This window comes from Osmia bicornis, chromosome 5, assembly GCF_907164935.1.
Source record: "Osmia bicornis bicornis chromosome 5, iOsmBic2.1, whole genome shotgun sequence".
Classification (NCBI taxonomy): domain Eukaryota; kingdom Metazoa; phylum Arthropoda; class Insecta; order Hymenoptera; family Megachilidae; genus Osmia; species Osmia bicornis.
Genome location: NC_060220.1, coordinates 4,838,786 through 4,860,336, shown reverse-complemented (window position 1 = coordinate 4,860,336; position 21,551 = coordinate 4,838,786). Strand labels below are relative to the sequence as shown.

Genomic DNA, 21,551 nt, shown 5'->3' with positions numbered 1-21,551 from the left:
GTTGCCTAATAGTTCTTTAACAGTGTAAAGACTAATTTCAAAGTTATTTTCATTTCCCAAGCACGACTTCTAAAGGAGAAGATTTCTGTAGTATTATACCTACTTGTACTTTAATAATTATACAAAAAGAAAGATTTTTAATTCTTCCTTTCGAACGATCACGCCAAGGAAGCTAATCAAATTCACCGAACTCGGGATCGAGAACGCGTCAAGTGAAAGTTACGCAAACATTTATGTAATACGTTACAAAATGAAACTCACCGGCAGACAGTTACGCCGCTTCTTGTTCGTAATCGATGAAAAAGCCTCCTGTTACGTGCAGCTGCGTGCATTTCTTACCGGCTGACATTTCCACCAGCGCACCGTCTCGATTGTGTTTGTTGCTTACATGAAACGTACAGAGTTTGAAACGTTTAACTCTGAAACTTGCCAAGTAATATCATAAACCACCGACCTTTGGACGATACACTGTTTCTAAGTTTCCAGGAACTGGTAGCCTTCTGCATTCTGAATTTAGGTCGAGCCAATGGAAATCCGTTTTCTTTCCGGTTCGATGCTACCGTCGGTCCGTACCTCGGACAAAATTAATCTTACTTCGAATAAATCATCGTTTCCTGGCTAGAAGAGAACAGAGTCCGGCGGATCGTCTTTGTTGCAAGGTTGGAAATCGTAAGATTGCTATCGCGACATTCCCTCGGCGTTGCCGGTGGCGTAGTCGTTGTCGTCTTTTATTTCGAGGGAAATTAACGACGAACGGGCAAGTAATTGTCGGCGGTGTTAAACCGCTGCGGAACGTAATTACGCGGGGACAAAGCAACGGCAAGAGTAAATACGGTGATGCAGAAGAGGGGAGAACGAATTTGTCACGGTGGTTTCGGGGCTCGACGAAACTTCTTCCACGTGGTTTTCGTCGAACCCTCGGCACCGAGCTAAACCGTCAAGTTTTCGAACTTCGTTGCGCTTTGCCGGTGATGGGCTGCCCGATAACGAGCACAACGAACGTTGCATAATTTTAATTGGATGTTTTGTCCGACACCCGCTAACGGGATTACGTGTCAGGAATGATTTTATCTGAACGTTCGCTTTTTAACGAGTTCCGCCAATTCTATGACTAGTTTCATCGAAATCGGTGATTTGGAAAGTTCGACAAATTTCGATGAGACATATGTATTTCATTGCGAATTACGTTTCAAAGAAGATACTTCGTGACATGACATGGCATTGTAACAATGCAACCACGAACTGATTGCATTACCTTTTAATCGTTTAAATATTCCTCGTTAAATTCTGCCGATAATTGTTTTGTTTCGGACGGCACGTTTTGTATAACACCATTGATTGCGCAATGAACAACGATTCGAAACTGCATCTTCTGCGTAATTCAGTTTAGAATGCAACGTCTGACTTTCACCGATGCCTGAAAGTACTTACACGGAAGAAGATAATTCTCACTCAGCGTGCTGTATCTTAATACCATGGAAAACGCTCGTCAAATAATATGGGATATTAATTTGCACACACGATGTTGCGACTTCTGTAGCGAATAGGATTATACGCCATTCCAGTAAAATTTGCTTTATTAAATCAGCACCTATCCGCGAAGCCAGTGCAACAGAAGTGTTGCTTTCTTCTTTCCCCTTTCCTCTTTCATGGAACATCTTCAAAACATTGAATCACATTTTGTAATATAACAGCTTAGTACTGTGTTTCATTTCCATTTGGTTTATTAGATGTTAGAGAAAGTTCTTCGGGCTTTTCTCCCGGAAATCTATTCGTTCTTGCATAATGCAAGATATTACTGTTGCTATTCAAGATAGTCTCCCTCGTTTAAAAAACTTCAATCTCGAGTTAATCCACTGTACGACGGAGGATAATTGCAAATACGTTAAATGCATTAAAGAAACATTCTCAATAACTAAAGAGCTCTCATTCGCTGGATTTAGGTATCAAGAGAAGCAAATTGTTATTCCCTGGATATTTCTGTTACCCCTAAACAGAGCTCAAAAAGCAACAGTGCACTCAGACCGCTAAGAAACGCTCTGTACACAGAGTAATTAACCGCGAGTAATTACTCGTTCCACGAATATGACGAAATAGCAACGGCGAGGAGCGTGCAGCCCCGAAAGTCCTAACGATCGCGAGATGCACTTATTTCGGGAGAATTAACGAGTGTGGTACAGTGAAAAGGGACGAGAGAGGGGTTAGAGGGTCGGGTATGCAATTTAATCGTCGTGAATTAAGCGCCTGGGGACGTAATTACGTGTAGAACAAAGCACTGGCCCTGCAGTCCGCGGCGAAGTAAATACGGAAATATAATGGTATAAATTTGTCGCGAGCTCGCAACGCTGCATCCGTTATCGGCGCGCATTGCCAGGGCCCGTGCACCGACTACAGGTGGGGCTCGCGAGTGCAATTTAAAAGTCCATTTGTTTCTGGATAACGTCAGGAAACGCCGACGCCACCGGTACACGAATTTTACCTGAAAAATATTGTACCTGAAAATGGTGTACGTGGTAATACGTAATCGGCTCGTTGCATCCGTGAACGATGAGTTAAAAACGGTGGCCTCGAGAAGAGAAAAAACAAACAGAAAGGACGAAGAATTTCGCGATACCCAGTTCCGTTCTTGCTAGACTCCAAGATCCAAGAAATATCAAAGCGACGAATGAATATTCATAGTATTAAAATTATACTAGAAACACGCTTGTTTATTCTCTCTATATCGATTCTTTAGAAATTTATTTCGAGGAGTAAAAAATTCTTGTTCGCTTTATTTATAATTCAATCAGTCGCGTTGGAACTTGGACACGCGTACTTTGAAATCAACTTCGTAGAAAATCTATGAACGTCCAAGTTAATGAATGAATACCTTGCTTCGAGTGGCAATCAAATAAACCATCTTGAATCACCTTGTTCTAGCCGTGTTACTTGCCAATTAAGTAAATTATTGTTGATTCCAGTGGCACAAGGTGTCAATTGATTTGGTATAACGAAAAACCTGTTACACACGCGTTCAACGTCAGATAATGAATAATTGAACGGGTCTTTTTATTTCTGTTCTTTGGAATATTTCAAACATTTTCGATATATCCGCTCCATTTTATTTCCAGAGACACCCGAAAAAATTGAGTCACGCGAGTCTCCGCAACCAGACGTAGAGGTCGTTGCAAAACGGGTTTTATATATTCAAGGACGAATCATGCTAGGATCACTAAAGGAACTTATTATTCTTCCAGTATCCACAGTGAGTCACTCAATTCGACCACCTCAAATTATTTTCAAAACGTTTCAAAGAAATGTTGCGATGCCTTTGCTCGTGCATAACGTACACGCTACCATTTTGCTCGCGAGCTTGCAGAATGCGGTTTGGGTGCCGGAAATTGCAAGGCGTGAATTTACTACCTTGCCCTTCGACAGTTTGACTGAGTACACTTTCCGGTAGAACGCGTCAGACGATCAGCTAGTGTGCGAGGTCTTCTTGCAAAATAATCGAGAAAATTCGTGGCGAAAGTAAGACGGTTGTTAAGCGTAAAATTCCTATGAACCTTGTTTTTGCAAAATTTCAAAGTCCCGCGCAATTTAAAAGAGAAGACCTTGATGAATCATACGCAACGATCTTCGCCGCACTGTCCTTAAGGATTTCGCAAATATTCTACGTAAACAAGCGTTCGTATTAATTTCACGGTGAAATAAATCTTACCTCCTGTCAAGAACACCAAGAGAAAAAGAGAGATCGCGTATGCTTATTAGCCTAATGACATTTAGTTGTGGGGACGTTGCGCGATGTCAAGAGATCACGCAGAGTCGGCTCGTTTTGTTCCTATGACATCTTCGACCGCACGAAGCGTAATGTTTAATGTATGAATTAACACACGACGCGGTGCACGGAATACAAACGGGCCTCGTTAAGATGTTATAAGGAACGCGGGGCAGATTTTTGCTTGAAATCATCGATTAATATGATGCACGATTGTTCTCCATCACGGTCGACTGTAAACATTAACAGCTCTGTTTATTAAGATCGTGTCGCTGCGATTGGCTAGATGATCTCTTAATACACTCGAGTGAATGCAAAATCACCTTTATCGAACGGAAGTCAATTATAATCTGAAATACACTAGTGATCGTCGAGATATACTAATGGCTGATTAGTAGTCGCATGCTTGGAAGATTTTGCGATCAACGGAGACCTCTTGCAAATTCAGAGTTTTGATTATTCCAGAAAATTTCAATAATCGATGGGGATAAAAATATTATAAAATATAAAATTTGCGACTAACCAATCGTTGAGTATTTTCGAGCGTTTTCGATTTCCGCTAGTTAACGAATTTACCTGAACAAAACAGCACGAACCAGCGCAACGGGTCAGTCAGTTTTTCCCGTTGCTCGTCGAAGCGCAGCTCGATTCGACCGCGGTGACATCGTTGACACGACATCACACTAATCTTCTTTTTGCTGGGTTAGCTACGACCCGGCGTGTGTCATGCTAGGCTCGCTATATTCATGCGGTTTTCCTATGCTAGCAAAATAAAAATCGCAAACATGTGCGAGGAAAAAGTGAAAAAAAAAAGGGTAAAATATGGAAAAGAAAATAGAGGGATATAAAACGAGGAGTGAAGAATAAGGGGTTGCGCGAGGGAAAGTAGATAATGGATCTCGCGTCCGACTACATACTACTGAATTGTTCCCGACCAAGACGGCGGCACAACCGAACGACAATTCGAATTTCCATCGCGCTACACGGGGCGTATTTTTTACAGAAAACGCGTCCCGTCGTCCAGTTGGCGCCGAAACCATTGATTAAAGTCCGGCGCCGACCCATTTTTACACGCCTCAACCTCTCTGTCCCACCGTCCCTATATTTCTCTTCCCTCGTCCTTCTTACTCCACCGTTTCCCGTATTCCAGCGTCCCTTTCTATCTTTTTACACCCTCTATTTTCGCTTCCGAGCACGCCGCGAGTACGCGCGAACTTTTTGGCACGGAGACGCGACCGCGTTAGCGCCGCCCCGATTGAGAATCGCCGACACCACTTGGCTTCGACCGATCTATAAACTCGTGACATGCCTCTGCGAAACGTCTCGATAAATTATGTAACATAAATGTTTAATACAAAAAAAAAAGGAAATATTCCGTCCATGAATTGCTAAACGATTTTTTAAGAGTTGCATTAACTGTTGCAAACGCTCTTCAAACGAACAATCTAATTTGCACAATCGCGTAATGATATTTGCTCTCGTCGCCAAGGTTTCTACGAATCGCGATGTTCTTTAATACCGCGACAGTGGTATAATACGTAATAAGTTGAATAATGTTAAAGAAACGGGACAGCAACACCGAGATACCATTGAACATTTCCATTTTGAGAATGATATCGATCCTGAATTTGTACCGCTACATTTAACAAGCACCGGCGAGCCAAAGATGCGTCGTGCAATGATATACGACATGCTTGATAAACAGTCCGTTAAAGTAGTAGTTTCTGAAACTACTCAGACTATCCGATTCTTCTCTAACTGCATAAACAACACAATAAACGTCCCTCTTGCTCTTTCCTCGCGTGATCATAAAAATTTGGATTTCGTTCAAATTATAGGGGAATGTATGTGGCTAATTGAATTCATGCAAATTTAAATATTTCCAGCTTACAAACGTTCGATAATACCTCCGTCCTTCTGAATCAATTAATTCTATTTGCGAAATGAAAATACGTCACGTAAATACCGTAACATAATATTGTGTTTACGCGTTTTATTCGATAACGAAGTCCGAAATCGAAATTTATGTTACTCTCCGGTTGCTCTGATTGCAATTGATTAACGCACCGGCTGCATCGCGATGACTATTCGTTGTATCTCCGCAGCTTGATACGCCGATGAACGCTTGTTATTTACGATTCATTTTTCGTTCGCCAAGTGTCTGGATCGTTGAACGATCCTCGCACAACGGAAGTCGAAAAGGAACGAAAGGCGACGCGTTAAAGAGGCTGAATAAAGGCGACACGTTGGAAGCATAGTACAAGTAATCCACCATATTTCGCGGCCATAATGGTACCGTCACATACACGCGAGGCGAGGCATGGGTGACTCGGGTGTCGCGATATCGTCAGCTTTTATTATCGGTGCAATAAAAGCCTGGTAACCGAGTAATAATTTAAGACCCGAGCGTCGTTCGCTTGGAACCGCTTTTGCCGCCGAGAGTACGCGTTCATTGCCTCGTACCGAACGCGTTGCCAATAAGCTCGAACCTGCGAGTCCTTTCCGCTTGTGTAACGCGAGATCGACGGACTTTTTTACGAGCTATTCCTCGCTTCGCGATGCTCTGAAACGGTTTGAAATCGAACACGACGAGGCTGGATCGTGAATCGAGTACGCGGTGCCTGTGACTCTCGCCAGCCTGTTATCTCGTTCGGGAACGTCCGGGAAAATGAGAAAAGTTGAGTAAAACGGTGGCTGATTTCCTGTTGGAAAACGTAACCAGTCCGTGTTTGTGTATATGAACTTGCACGCCTTGGGGAAAAAAACTAAAGTGCGTGAAATTCAACTTTCATTTCGTTTCGTCCAACGACAGCTCCAAACAAACGGGATATTAAAAGAAACGCTTCCGAATTCGAGGGGTAGATATTTGTAACATCTTGTAGGATATTAACGCGATACCCAATGAAGCATTAATAGGTCTGCGAACGGAGTTGCGAAAGTCAGAGGGGCCTTCGAGGGAAATCGAATCATCCGAAGCTTCGAGTCCGGTTCCAAACTCCCCTTAGGTTTCCTCTCTAATTACCCTTTGGCTGCCATAGCAGGAATTACTGGTCCGAGAGCGGTAAACTTTCCAAAAATGATTTATCATCCGGCTATGGTGTTCGCGGAATGGAAACGCTTTTGAAGGATCGTCGAAAGTTGGTCTGGTGTACGTCTTTGTTCTCCTAGCCGCGAAAGAGCTTACTCGCAAGTTTTCCGTGGTCCCTTGGATGGAAATCGATCGTCGCCGAGGAAGGACGTTTGAATAAGTGTGGAGGACGTATTGTCGAAGCCTTGGAAGAATACGGGAATTGTCGTTAGTCCCTCTGGTAACGGCTGAATTGTGTTGCGAAGAGATCGGGAATAGATATGAGGTTGGACGTTCGTAGTAACGAGATTTTCTGTTATCGCGTCTCAGATAGCTTTTTCTTATTCTTATTCTCTCGTCCCGCGAGCCAGCTACTGCAAAACGGATACCAGTCTCGATGCATTTCCGCGTAGCTGCGTCGGATGTGAAATAGGGCCGAAGGTAAGGATAACACTGTTACCTCGTGCTCCTCGAGGAAAAGTGGATCCTTTATTCACGCTGTCTGCGGTGGACCGTTCGAGTTTTCGTTTCTTGCCAACTGCTCGCTCGTTCGCCCTCTATTCTGCCTATTATTCATCGCTCGATGCCTCGTTACCAGTGGTTTTCTTCTTACTTCCTGTCCGTCTGCCGCGCCGTGGCAGATCGATGGGCCAACAAATTCGAGAATCGACGCTACCGCGGTTTTACGAGCAATTTAAACGGTGGAATTACGGTTAAAGATAAAAGGATACGGTACATATCGGATCCGAATCTTTACAGACACTCTGTACACTTTTCTCCCTTTTTTATCAACCGATAATGGTACCTCGAACATACATTCGAGCAAATACTTGGCGTGGCAAGAAACTGGAACGGAAACCGAGCGGAACGTCGAAAACGTAGGAAACGGGGGAAGGTTTTTTTTGCCCTGAACGGGGTGGAAAAATCGTCTTTGCACGTTTTTACGAGACCGGATCGAAGTTGCGGCCCGCGTCCCGCAGCGTGCCGTGATACGGTCGAAGGGTTCGCGTTTTTGCGGGCCCGTTTTTCCGATAATTAATGTCCGTCGGTGCACCTCCGGTGAAACGTGGATGGGGGACAAATGCGAAAGAGGAGGCAAGGCCAGATTAATGATAGTTTTACTTGCAGCCATTGTAAGAACGATGGATTTGACGCTATCGCGGCTGCTAAGGATGCCAGAGCGTGGATTGAAGGAAAATTTATTAGCCGAATGGAACAAACTTGCCCAACGACCAAGATTTAATATTCAACTTTTCGTACCGTGAAACTTTCAAGGGGAAATTTTACCGTTTTATCTTGGTGCTTGGCGAATCGCCTGGCAATTTCGATAAAATCTTGGTCGCTGTTGCCACTCGAGACAAGCCGGGCAACGATTTTAAATCCAGGCTTTAAGGATGCGGTTCCAGATGCGATCGAGAACAAAGTTGCGTTCGCAACGAGCTACCGTGATTCCTTTTACGACTTATAAAACCGGCACTGATCTAATCGTATCGAGGAATAACGGTATAAAAGTGGAACGCGCAAACATCGACTGGAATTTATCATTTGATTTAGAATAGCGCGAAACTCAGTCAAATAGTGCTGCGTTTCGCATCGAAATATTCTCGATACGTAGCTGCTTGCTCGAGGTAACCGCTATAAAAGTGACCTCTTCCTACTTGAAATTCTTCCTTACTCTTTGCTTCTTTTTCTTCGTTGCTATACTTTGGGACAACATGCTTGCCAACTGGTACGACGACCTCGCGAACCGACCGTACACTCTACACAAACTGACTCGTCGAAAAGTATTTCCTCAGGCGTGCTAGCTAACTCGAGTTAACTAACAGTGACGTAACATAATTTCCTGCTTACGTTCCGCCCTCTGAAACATCGCCAAAATCCTAGATCTTTGAGGGAAAATTGTGACCCAGAGGTGACTGCGTCGATACATCCAAACGAGACTCAATTCCTACACTCGTTAGCGGTAAAAGCTTTCTACGTCCAAAGGGAGTGAATAGTTAATTCCAGTGTACTGAATAGCAACCTCTATTAGTAACAAACGCAAGAAATTAACTCGGGGGCTTAACGATACAAAAACTGAATTCGTTAAAAAGAAATTCAGACGCCCATCGCTTTTTTCCTTCTTTTTCTATTTTTCCCATTTTCCCTTCTTTATCTCTCTGTTTCTCCGCTTCTTTTTCCATCAACGATGCAACATTGCGACATCGACTCGAAGGAACGCTCCTCGATCGATACCTGGCACTGTTTATTCTTGCTCTACCTCCGACACGCAGGAAAAAGCGAGTAAGGGATGATGCAGGGTAGCCGAGGGGGTCGTTGCAAGAACGTCGAGACCCGTTCCAGGTGGAGTACGGTAACGATAACACGGCAGGACTGCTTAAAATCGAGGACGAGAAAATCGCGATGATTCTCGCGCACGTAGGATGCACAGCTCGCTCGTGAGAACGAACAGGAAGCGACGTGGTAGCATCGAAGAAACGCATTTCCGTCGAGACCGCGGAACGTTCTTGTCGCGACGGGATTTTCACCCACTCTGACGCTTGTTCGAGCGATGAAAAACGAACGAATCGTTGGCAACTTCGTCGCGAAGGGCTCTTCTTTATTTGTCACTTACATTTTCTAGACTGTTTGATAGAATGCTTAAAATGTAACAGAAATTAACTCTCAAAGTTGAAACCGGTGAACCAGAAACGCGAATATGTCTTCCTTGGCTCTCCTATGTTCGCACGTTATTCCTGAAGATTTACATTCATTTCAATTAAGTGTCCTTTAGCAAACTAGTTCAAATCGACTCGATCCTAATCCTGCCTCTTGTTCGTGGACGTTTCGTTTGCATAACCTGACCATTGTTCCTCGCTTTACATGTATAATAAGAAAGTCGTAAAAAGAAATGTATAAAAGAACTAAGGGACTCTGCGGGAGAAGAAGTCAGGAAAGAAAATCCTTCCTTAAATATTCATTAGTGTAGTAAAATATTATGAAATATGAAAATGTGAGAATGTATTAACACCTCGCGATTTCGTTGTTCATTCACAATGGACCATTATTGCGAACTTTGTTACAAGATTAAATAAGGTTCTATTATTGTTATTGTTTCACGATAACCCGTGCACGTCGAAATTACTCTAAAACAATTCCTACAATAGGGACCATAAAAACAGCTCATCAGACGCGCTTTGTAATCTTCCATTACTCCCATCAGCATCCTCCCATGTTCACCCTCAAAGCGTAATTCTTCAACGAAAAGAGCCCCGTCGTTCCCCGTAATTCGTAGTTCCACGAGGCAATATTATTCCAGCTAACTCTATAGAACGTTTCGTTGACGAAACGACACGTAAATTACAACACCCGCTTACAACACCGTATCCCAAGTCGACGACGAACCGGTATAATAATATGTACTCATTGTCCACGTGTTCCTTCACGCTGCATTCGAAGCACATATGACCGGTCTATTACGAAAAACCAACGCCGCTCGTCTTCTTAGAATACGTTAGTTACGCAAACGAAGTGGCTCAAAGTGTGTGCTTTCTCTAATTATATCGTGAGTGAAAGTAGTCAGGTAGTTGGTATTCCACGTGCAATACAGTTAATAAATATTCAAACGTTTCGCTCGAGAGACCCTTTCCCTATAATCGTCTTTGAAAATTGAAACGTTTTATTCTAGCATATTAGCAAATTGCTGATAACTAATTGAATCGTGGTCCACGTATCGCAGCCGCTCCTGCGAACTAGTGTGAACACGTTGTAACGGAGGTAATGGCGGTGGTCGAAGTCACGCGTGACCATCTGTTCGGCGAACGTTGTACGATATAATTTCTGCGGTGTACAACGGGCCACAGGCTTTGCTGAATTCTCACGAGCTAAGCGTATTATCATAAGCCATAAGGCGCTTATCGAATTGCTGGTCAATGCAGTTACATACATCAAAATTACGCTCCATGCAGCTGGTTAATGTTCGTATACGTATCATAGGCTCGCCGGTACTACATGAAAGAGGACGAAGAAATTCGTGAATACGAAGAAAGGAGAAAATGGAAAGAAATAGATGACACGGTCGATGAGAGGATGAGGAATGATAAAGGCTCGATAAGAAGCGAGAATGAAATAAGAAACGTTTCAAGCGTGAAGAAGATCGAGAAAGAGAGAAGAGCGTTCGTTTGGCGAAGAGCAAAGAAAAGAAACAAGAAAAAGGAGTGTTCATTACGCCCTGAAAGGCTGTCGTTTTAAGAGCAAACGAATAGAAATAGTTAACAATGAGACAGAGGCGACTGAGAAGCGTAGCTGAAAGGAAGGAAAATTTGCACTAGCGATATACCAGTGGGAAAGAAAAGATCACAAATTAGAACATCCTACGTTTAATTTAATGGCTTCCAGTGTCCGCGCTCCCTTTTCGCGGGCAGAAAGTAGAATTAGCCTCGAAACGGTGCTACGATTGGTATTAAGCTTCAATTCATTCAGAGTAACAGTACACGAAAAATTAAATTTACTTTTTAAACAGCTTAGCTGGTTTGCAAAATGAAACTACACACATTTTTCTGTAAAAGTACCAACAGCCACGCGAATCGTGGTAATAATTCGAAAGGTTTCATCCCGGCCAATATCCATAGTCGTTTCGCTCGCAACAATATTCAAAGTGCCGCAAAGAAAATTCCAAGCCTGCAATCGTACGAGATTTCCATCCATGGGATAACGTTTATACGAATGGAAGAAGCAGCAGTCGTGCTCGTTCCCCACGATTCTCCGGAACGATACTAACGAAAGTAGTGGGACCGTTTTCAACCCCCTCGGTTTTATTCCATCTACGAGACGGCCCGCCGAGCGCCAGTTGAATCGTGAAATTTCATTCCCGACACATTTTATTCGGCTGAATCGTGAAATTTCAGTACGACAACACACGGTCGTCAGAGCGACGAGTACTGATTTCGCGCCGAGCCGCGGAGAATCTCTGCTCGAGAGCGAGAGGTGTCGCGAATCGACGCGGACGTTTCCATGTAAATTGCCGCGAAAAAGCGTAATCCTTGAAGAGGGCGAGAAAGAGGAGAAAAAAAGCGTCGATTCAAGCGGATGGTACATGGTCGAAACTTGGCGTTCGATATGTATTCACCCACACGTCGACGACACCAACGCGAACTGTCCCGTTCGACAATAGGGGAAACTTCAGCATTTTTGCCTTATGCATTATGGAGAAGTCGGTTATTAGACGTAAGACGAAGGTAAAGAGAGGCGGAATCCATTTCCGATAGCCCTAGCCCGCGTGGCCCACGATCGGCCCATCAGGGATGATTCTCTTCGAACAGAGAGAGAGAGAGAGAGAGAGAGAGAGAAAGATCAAGGCAGTGTACGCGATATCGAAATACCAACGAAACCTCTTCTGTCTCTCTTCTCCGGCTGGATATGGATTTCCAATTCAGCCAGATATTTTCAATATCGTTGTCGCGTCTATGGTATTCGTCGTTCTTTCCACCGTGTCCCTGTATCCCGTGGAGGGACAAGGAAACTTTCGAACGAACCTTGACTACTTGCGATGGGATTTTCGATGGATTCAGGTAATTCTTTGGGATACACTTGTTTCTGCTTCTAGTTAGAATATAGTTATTACTTTTCGATGGGATGTGAATTTTTTAGCTGGATCAAGCTATCGTATTATCACCACTAATATTAACAGGCGAAAAACGGAATAATCGAATTCACGCGAATATATCCGAACCCGTTTCAAGGAAATATCGCATTCCATTATCGATTCAATTAAAGTCAAGAGGCACCGGCAGTGCCGTTAAACGAGTTGCTCGAATTTGGCGCGAGGTCGCAACAAGAAACAGGCAGCATCGGAAAGAAGAAATCTTCGCGTGGAGTGCAAAGATCGTTGGTGGAAAAGACGCAATCAGCAACGTCGTCGAATCGAAGCCATCCTATCGTCGAGACAGAATTAACGTTCTCTCGCAGCTAGATAAGGTTTAACCTTCCAGCAGGAAAGAAAAGAAAGACAGGAAGAAATAGAGGGAAAGGTTGGAGAAAAGAGCAAGAAAGGTGAACTAGCGAGGAGAGGTAAAGGGAAGAGGAAACTGCGAGAAACTTCATCCCGTGCTGCTCTCCACCGGTTTTCGAGTGCTTTACGACGTCTAACCGGATAAGTACGTAACCAGCTACCGTTCTCTAGCTGCACTAAAAGTATATATCGTAAAGAGAACACCTCTGCCAGGAGTTAGGTGTCCTCCAGCAGTTCAATCAACTGTACGCCAGGCAACAAACCACTGCCGTTAATTGGATCGGAGCTCCAAGTCCTGGCTTTACGAGGCTCAATCGCGTACAATTATCCGACCTGCATTTCTAGATCGGTCTTAGCCACCTTTGACCCTCTTCTCTATGTTTCCATCCCCTTGTTCCCTTCATCCGTGCTCCAGTGACGCGGATTAGGAAACGCAACGTTTCGGATGATTAACTAATTTCGTCAAGAAACGCAGGATTCAAGATCTGTACAATTGTTTGAAAATTTCTGTAGAAACGATGACACCGAAGATCGATTTTTCTTTTCTTCGCTAACAAGGAGCAAAAGGCGAAATGTTTATTACAAGAATTCATAAAAGACTCGCAACAAGCTGCTATTTATAAATTACGTACCCGTTGTTACACGCCGTGGCCATTAAACGTCAGCTAAACGAGCTTTCCCCAAGTTACGTCCGTTCGCGCAGCTTTCGAATCATTTTTTTCTCCCTCACCGTTACTGGGGTGGCGAACGTAAAACGCCTAATTACGCCGACGTGGAATTAAAATATTCCCGGTAAACGTTTAAGAAAGTAAAATAGAGAAGTTCCCATCGAGCGGCAGCCTTTAATTAGAAGTTAGTTCGCTCGGCATCGCAAGTTCGCGTTCCGCGCGTCTTACGCGCCTGTTCGCTTTAAACTTTTCCCTGTTTTTCCCCATCACCTTCCTTCATTTACGTAATAAACTTCCTTTTTATCTGCCGCTTTGACTTCCTGCCGTTTTTTTTCTGTTTACCCAGCCGATGCGAAACGTTTCGCCGGGAGAGTCGAGCGTTTATTACCCGAACGCTTCCGCTTCGTCTTTCCTTTTGATCGCTAACGGTTCGATTGCTACAGACTTGTCGGAGATATCTTTGAAAAAAAAAAGAAGAACAAGACGCCGTCGACGAGTCAATCCCGTTCGACATAAAAATCTAGCCGAGAAAGCTTGAAGCGTAACAGAAAGGAACGACGCTGATAACTCCAGAAAACTCCACTTCATTCTCAGATTGTTTTCAGAATATGGCAGCGCGGTCGTTGGAAAGCGTATTGCGACAAAATTTTTTATAACGCTTAAAATTTATCGCATCATCAGCGACGTCGTGTTCCTGGTTTTATGATGGCAGCACAGAACGGAGTCGTTAGTTAGCCGCGGATGATACGTTTTAAACGCGGCGCGTAAACGCTACGCGAAGTACGCAACGCACGCTTCAAAAATCATTTGCTACTGTGATAAAGAGGTGATTAAGAAGCGACTGTTGCAGAGTAACGGTAAGACCATTGTTTAGGGAACGGTTAAATTTCTTATTTCCAGAATCTTACAACTTTCCTCGCTTCAATTGCCTGTCCAAGCATGACCACGATTATTTTCCCTCGTTCCAAGGGAAAAAGGTAAAACGCGTCAAGTTCATAAGCCATCTCCCGTCGGCACGGTGTAAGCGTAAAGCGGAATAAACGACGGCGCTACGTGTCCGTCCATGTGCACCGTTATACCCTGCTAACTTCGTCCTGCCGAGGGTCCTTTATGACCGCACCAGCGAAAGAATAAGCCGTTTCTGTTGATGCGACCACGGTGTCATCTTAACGTTCTTTCTCATTCCTCCTCCCTCCCTGGCTAAGCTCGTAAAAGATCCCATCGCGAATCGTGACTTTGCTGTTGCGCCCCGGAAAATAGCGGAGAAACCTCAAAACCCCATTGACATCGTTACGCATTGAACGGAGTGATTGCAAAAGTTTATTTCTCTCGTTAAACGACATCATTCCGTTTCGTGCCGAGTCGAAAAAGGAACTGAGAAGATGTCGCAATTGGCATTGCATCGAAATAACAATGATTGCAATGGAAATTCGTCTTTCATAGACGAAAATAAGTCCCGTGCGTTGCCGACTTTCCGGACGCATGATGTACCACTATGGAGGACAAGTTCATTTCTTCCATAAAAACCAGGGTTGCCTTTATCTTACGTAAAATGTTTTAACTGTAGGAAGTATCGTTTTTGCTACGACCCTCCATTTCCGAAAAGCTATACAGAGGCCTCCCTTACCTTGACGAGTGTAGCAGAGTGGCAAGAAAAACGAGACACCACTCGAACCTCGTCACTACCCTTTATTTGCCACTTAGCCTAACCCCTTTTACCCGTCCGACGAATGGTCCCGTTGAAACACTAGACGGCGCCACTCTTCTTCGCCTACCCTGCCGCAAGCGCTACTCAAGCTTAAGTGTGGTCCACGCGTTGTGTGCGCCATTTTATCTGTGCGAACTCGATGTGCGAAGAGGTAAGGGCTTGATGAAGTTGCGAACGAAGAGGGAAGAGTCTTTGCCCGAAATTAGTACGCCTACGATTTTGAATTTGTCCAATGTAAAATTATCGATCTATGCGTTCCTGATATCTTGATCGTTGTTTGTAGAATTGAGTAATGAATAGATTGTAATTGAGACAAGTTGGGAATCGTATAATAAAATGGAGTTCGGACCGCGTAAAATCACGATGAAATCACAGTAAGACTGGTTTATGCGACCGATATCGTAACCTGTCCGTTCCCTTCCGCGGCAATTAATTACGAGACTCGTCGGCCGATCGGTATCGTTTTTATTTATGAATCGACCGGTCCTTTTTGCCAGGATGTAATTTAATAAAGCAATTGCCGCGTTCGGTTTGCAATTCGTTCTCGTTGAGATTTTAATCGCGAAACTGAATCTCCACGGAAGCTACCGTTCCAAGAAACATCGTTAGAGACTTGAACAAGCTCTATAAAGTTGTTTGCTGGATAACGGGAAACTTGTGTAATCGTTAATTCGAAATAACAGCGAATACCGAGTGATTCCAAATTTTTCTGCATAATTTAGTAAGAACAAAGTCGACCAAGTTTCGTGCTCGGAATATTCTAGGCAGTCTTTATTCAGACGGGAGCATAGAGAAAGAATTAAAGATACCTGAAATTACGTTTAATGGATGCTTTACATTCAGACCGACTACCTGCCGTCCTCGGTCGCCAGAGATACGGTAACTGACAGAATACAAACACGTTCGCGCGTGTATCTAGATAACGCCATTTTCAGAGGAAACCTTGCCATTTGGAAGGAAGACACGGTCAATGTTAGCAGACGTCACATCCGCTGTCGTATCGCAGTCAGTTCCGCTGTATCGTGGACTGTCACGATCGCTAGAGCGGTTATAAACACATGGTGTACGGCTGTGTGCACACTTTAAAGCTGGAATATTCGAGCGAGGTAACAAGCGGGCGAATAAACAACGACCTTCCCGTTTCCGTTTCTCGTTTCAACCCTTCGCGATGTCTTAATTTGCACGGTTCCGCTGTGAAACTATGACATCGGGTACTTACTTGTTGCACGATTCTGTCGTTTTTCGTAAAGAATTACTATTTTAATAGAAAATGAACTCTGAAACATCGCTAACCTGACAAACAGAAAATGGAAGATTTATTGTTTCGACCTTGTTACGGGGGTTGAACGTACGAAAAGCGTTCTTGAAACTACGAAAAGTTAAATTCAAGGTTGCCGAAGCTTCGTAACTTCACCAGCATGGAAGTGCAAACGCGTAACTCGATTCGCTAGGCTCGAGAACGTAATCCCATAGCAATGTTTGCCGTCCGTGACGCGATACCGATCGCCGTACAGCTCGATGGAGGCTGCAGGGAAAAGCGGATCGCGCGATGTTCGACTGTTTATCGTTGTTATTGTTTTTCGACCCTATCTGAGTCTGGCCACCCCCTCCGTTCGGCGAAATCCGATTTGTAATGGAAATGCAGTGTTCGATGCCGCTCTAATCCTCCGACGGCCGTAGGATCCTTTGTAGCGCGTTCGCAGTTTTCGGAAAGGGTGGAAGAGCGAGGAAAAAAGAAGAGTAACAGAGCTTTTGAAACGCCGTCATAATCGCGCGACCACGATTCTCGTTTTGTGCCGACGAACAACGACCAGCCTCCGGGCCGACGTGTCGATGACAATGTTTACCAGAGATTTAGAGATGAAAATTGTTTATACGCTCAGCTATGGACCAGATGAAATTGGATATAAATTGAACTCCTCTGTAAGTCTGCCAATACCGAAGTTACCGCTAGAGGATGAAAAATAAAACTGTTCGGTCGATGAATATACCGAAGAAATAAAAATATTGAAAAAGTAATCGGAATGACTAGAAATTACATAGCACGACATGATCAAGACCCGATCGACTTTCTTGGAGGAGTAAAGGAAGTTCGGTCGAAATAGAGAATGGCGGATGAAGAGGGGAGGGGCGTAGAACGGAAGGGTGACAAATCAATGGCGGATGGTAGGGTAGGTAACGGCATATGAGCGCTGGGCTCCTATCTTATCAACGCATTATTCAACGGCGGAGGCTGCTCGGGACTCTAACTGCCTGCATTTGCATAAATCCATAGATCTCCCGGACCTGCTCCGCTGCCCGGCCGTGTCTATCCATCTCTGGATGCATGCATACAGCAAATTACAGTGCCCGCAAGCGGAATTGTGGGTGGCGGACCTGTGCCTCCCTTCATCTCTCCCTCCGCGCCCCTTTTCACGAATGGACCGAAGGGCGCCACTAGGTTGGAGTAGTGGGAAGGTGGGAAGGGACTTGGTAACATCCACTTTGCCCCGTGGCTTTGTATTGGATCGTTAACGACACCCCTTCCTGTGTACCTTCTGTTATCGCCCACCGTTATCCGCCTTACTCTGCGCCCTCTCCTACACCCCCGACTGCGGGAAAAAAAATTGTATGCTCGTGAAATGATCGACGATGGGTTCGTTAACGGAAAACCAAGCTGAAAGAGGAGCTGTATCGATGAAACTTTCAATTGATGTATTTACTTTTTTAACATCGAACTATCTATTATAACCATGATAAATTATTCAAAAATTTGTGAAATATATAAATGCATAATTAGGATTGATGACTATCCTAATTAGACTACATCGTGAAAAAAGGGAACACTGATTTACAAGGGATATCTTTGAGGATGGAGTTGAACGAGGATCGAGAGTAACGGAGAGCACGTAATCGACGGTATTTGCACCAGGACTTATAGTTTCGTCTCCTTTTGCTAACGAACCGCTCCGTAGCTGAGTGGTCCGGCAATCCTCTCCCTCTCGAGAGATCTTAGATCCGCATGGAAACGTGCCACTTCTGCGCCATGGAAATCCTTTTGTTTCACTTGCTGATTAGCGATCCGTTGGACCCGTCTCACCACGGATACGTCGTTTGCGTGATCTCGCAAATGGATTCGATAAACGTTTGCTTCTGCACGATGACGCGATTCGTACTTTGAATCCATTATACCATGGAAGATGAATTTTTATTCAAACTAATGGATTTAACGTTTTACATCGTACGATGTAAATTAATTCTTCGATAATAGACGCTATTAATAAGTATTAGCGAGTGACACTTTGAAATATTAGTTTCTAAATAGAAACTTTCTACGATCATCGTCTGTCTATCGAGCATTCGATACGTTTAATTTTCCAAACCCAATTTCGAGAGCATATTTTCCAGGTAACGGAACAATAAGCGGGTATTGAAGGGACGGAACAAAACCGTAGAGGAAACGAACTGGATTTTTGACAAGGCACTCCCACGGCCGCCGACAAAATATATATTCATTTTCCTATTCAACTCACGGATAATTGGTGCGAGTCTGAGAGTGTCTGATACCGATTCCCGAGTTCTCGCGAGTCGAGTGCAACGGACGTGTAATAAATTCCAGGTTTACCTATTCTGCTTGCGACAGGAATTATTCGGCGAGCTCGTAGGTGCACGATCGATTTAACCGTGGGGGATGAAATACGAGAGACGCGACAATTCGTTGCGCCGATTCGGTAGTTCCTCTGCTATTACCTGTCGATTCCTCTGTGATTGTTTCGCCAACCTTTCTACTCTCCCCTCGCGCCCTGCCCCACTGGTTCGAATTAAAATTTCGAAAGCCGCAGACCGCGTGATCAATAGCGCAAACCTTGTCAATTTTCGAAATCAACCTTTTCGATTCTCAACATCAAAAGCCGAAACTGAATTCCGTTTCCCGTTACAAAGGATAAAGAGCTTTCAATTTCACAAATACAGATAGATAGCACGTTTTGCCGATTCTCGTCTCGTGTTTCTCTGAAATTTCTTTTATCGGGTCGAGATTAGCAAAAGCGACCCTCTGCTGGTAGCAGGTTTGCACCAACACAGATGCTTCAACGAGGTCATCCTGGTAGACCCAGGTGCTTACCCTTAAAAACACCGTTGTCCTCTTCAACGGTGCATCATGGACGCGTTATCTGCCGACTGCTTCAACGATCCAACGAAGGGAACGACTGCAGAGAGGCGAAGTTAAGTCGAGTCCGTGCTCGAATGTCTCTGACGGGAGCGAGACGAGTAGTTAATTAACACCTCCCGTTACCCTCAACCTGCCCCACCACCAAGTGATACCATAGGCAGGAGCAGCAGCATTTCCCACAGAGTACCGTAGCACTGGCAAGGCTCTCCTCGTAGAATTCACCGACGCTGGGGCTTTTTCAAAGCTTCAGCCCGGTGAGAAGCTAGAAAAGGCTCCTTTCTTTCCCGGCCGCATCATTTTTTTCTCTTTCTTCGACCAACGACCGACTGGTAATTAAGACACTCTCCTCTCGAGCAGGATAGTTGCAAGCGAGTCCTCGGGTTTCGTGTATTTTTAATTTAGATAGCGGTCGCCTGCTCCGAGAACTTCTATCTTCTCGGTCGAGAACCACCGTAACGTGATCCGTTTTTGATAAATGATTCTCTGCTTCTGTGCTAAGATAATTAATTGGACCATCGAATAAACGTGATGCTTTTTATTATTATAAGAAGTATGAAACGATGCAGCGTTTATGGCAAACGCACGCTTTGCATTTGATCGTATTTCAGCACGTTCTCGTTGCATCCTCGGCCGGCTGAAATTTTCATCGGTGTTGACCGGTATGCCAAAGGATTCGCATCGTGCTCGCCTGGAGGCACGTCAACCAATACGATACCGCTAATAATTCCGTGAATTACGAGCTTAGCTCGAGCCGACCTCTCATTTTCAAAGAGCCTCCAGACATGGCTGTCTCGACTCGACAGCGTTTGCATAATCGTACCGATTCGAACGAATCGTACGCGTTCAGACTCTAACGTTACTGTTGAAAATTTCAACCCTGTGATATTCGAACAATGAATACTTCATTAAATTTCAAAATCAAGTTTTTCTCTAATAACATTGATAAAGACAGTAACACGATGTAAGGGGTAGGCCGGGAAATAGGTATGAATTTGACGACGATCAACGATACTGTCGACCAATCATCGAGTCACGGGGGTTGTCGATGGATAGTCATTAATTAAAAGCGGAATTCGCGGGAATGAACCGGCAATGAACACTTGACCGATCGAGCGGGTCCGCGGAACATCATCCCGATCGGTTTGAAGTGGCCCTCCACCCTTGGTTCCGGAGATGCGAGCAGGGTCGTTCGAGGGTGAGACTGGAAGATCTTGCCAGCGAGGGTGAGCTCACCCCTCGACACCCCCTCTTTCGTTGGCCGAGCGATCCGAAAACCGGCCGGACAGCCCTACAATTTCGATGCCGGCTCGCGGCCCTGTAATTTGATCAATTAACGCCGTACGGCTCTGCCGTTCGGATGCCAGCTCGAGCAGAGGGGGTGACTGCGTGGTCAGGGGTTGCCGGGAAATGCGAGTTCTCCCTATTCACGTCCTCCTGTTATACCCAACGATTACGATCCTCGATCTCGATCCTCTAGCGTTCAAGCGATAGATGATTGACTTCAAGAGCAAAAATTTATAGAAAGTGAACCACTTTACAAGGGAAAATAACTAAAAGTCCCTTGATGATTTTAATACGTTCAATCGAGGCTATCGGACGAGAGAACGAGCGAGTAGAAAGGCGCAAGAGGAAAATTGTTTTCATAACACGGGAATGTGAAATAGAAACGCGGACGCAAAGGTGAAAGGTAAAACGAGACAGGGTGACGTTTCACCGAATATCTAGTTTAAAGGTTGAAACCAACGCGGACACAAATATCCGAGAGTTTAATGGCAAAGGGACACGCGAATTCCCAATTAACGACGTTAATTAACTGTCCACATCCACGTAACCGTGCTCGATTTTAACTGACGTACAAAATTCCACCTTATACAGAGAGCAAAATATCAGGATTAAGTTAGAAGGTGACATAAAAGAATCAAACTCTTGTTTCCAGAATAATTCTGATGAAATCCCTACATTCTTATCAGACCCGTTATCGAACGGACATCTCTGAGTTAATCATCGATCCACTTGGAATCCAAGGTAATTCATGAGATTTGTAATGTTCGGCTTTTCAAGCATTGTACACAGGCCACGCATTATGTGTATGTACGTTAGCAGGACGTACATGACGTCATTAGAACGAAGTGCTGCTTAACGGGTAGTTAACACATAATTACTGTGTACATCGCGCACGCGCTTCGCAGCGGTTTACTTATGACGTCGTCGC

The 21,551-nt window shown here is 44.4% G+C and overlaps 2 protein-coding genes across 8 annotated transcripts in view; one reads left to right on the top strand and one right to left on the bottom strand.

The window, feature by feature from the left end:
• LOC114880440 (farnesol dehydrogenase-like) overlaps positions 1–21,551 on the bottom strand; it is a 53,310-nt gene that overhangs the window by 6,292 nt on the left and 25,467 nt on the right. For 2 of the 7 annotated variants that reach the window (XR_003790074.2, XR_006829428.1), the window contains one exon: positions 262–573. The exons of 2 other annotated variants lie outside the window; for them this stretch is intronic. The gene's annotated coding sequence lies outside the window, so the exon portion shown is untranslated. Of the gene's footprint in view, positions 1–261; positions 574–21,551 lie in introns of those variants that run through there. 3 more of the 7 variants (XR_003790075.2, XM_029196472.2, XR_006829429.1) reach the window with 3 other exon arrangements.
• Positions 584–20,917, top strand: LOC123987812. Its single transcript, XM_046285869.1, is given in 3 exon segments — positions 584–16,204; positions 16,207–16,250; positions 17,465–20,917. Coding segments are annotated over 3 exon segments (396 nt in total). The 5' UTR covers positions 584–16,017; the 3' UTR covers positions 17,630–20,917.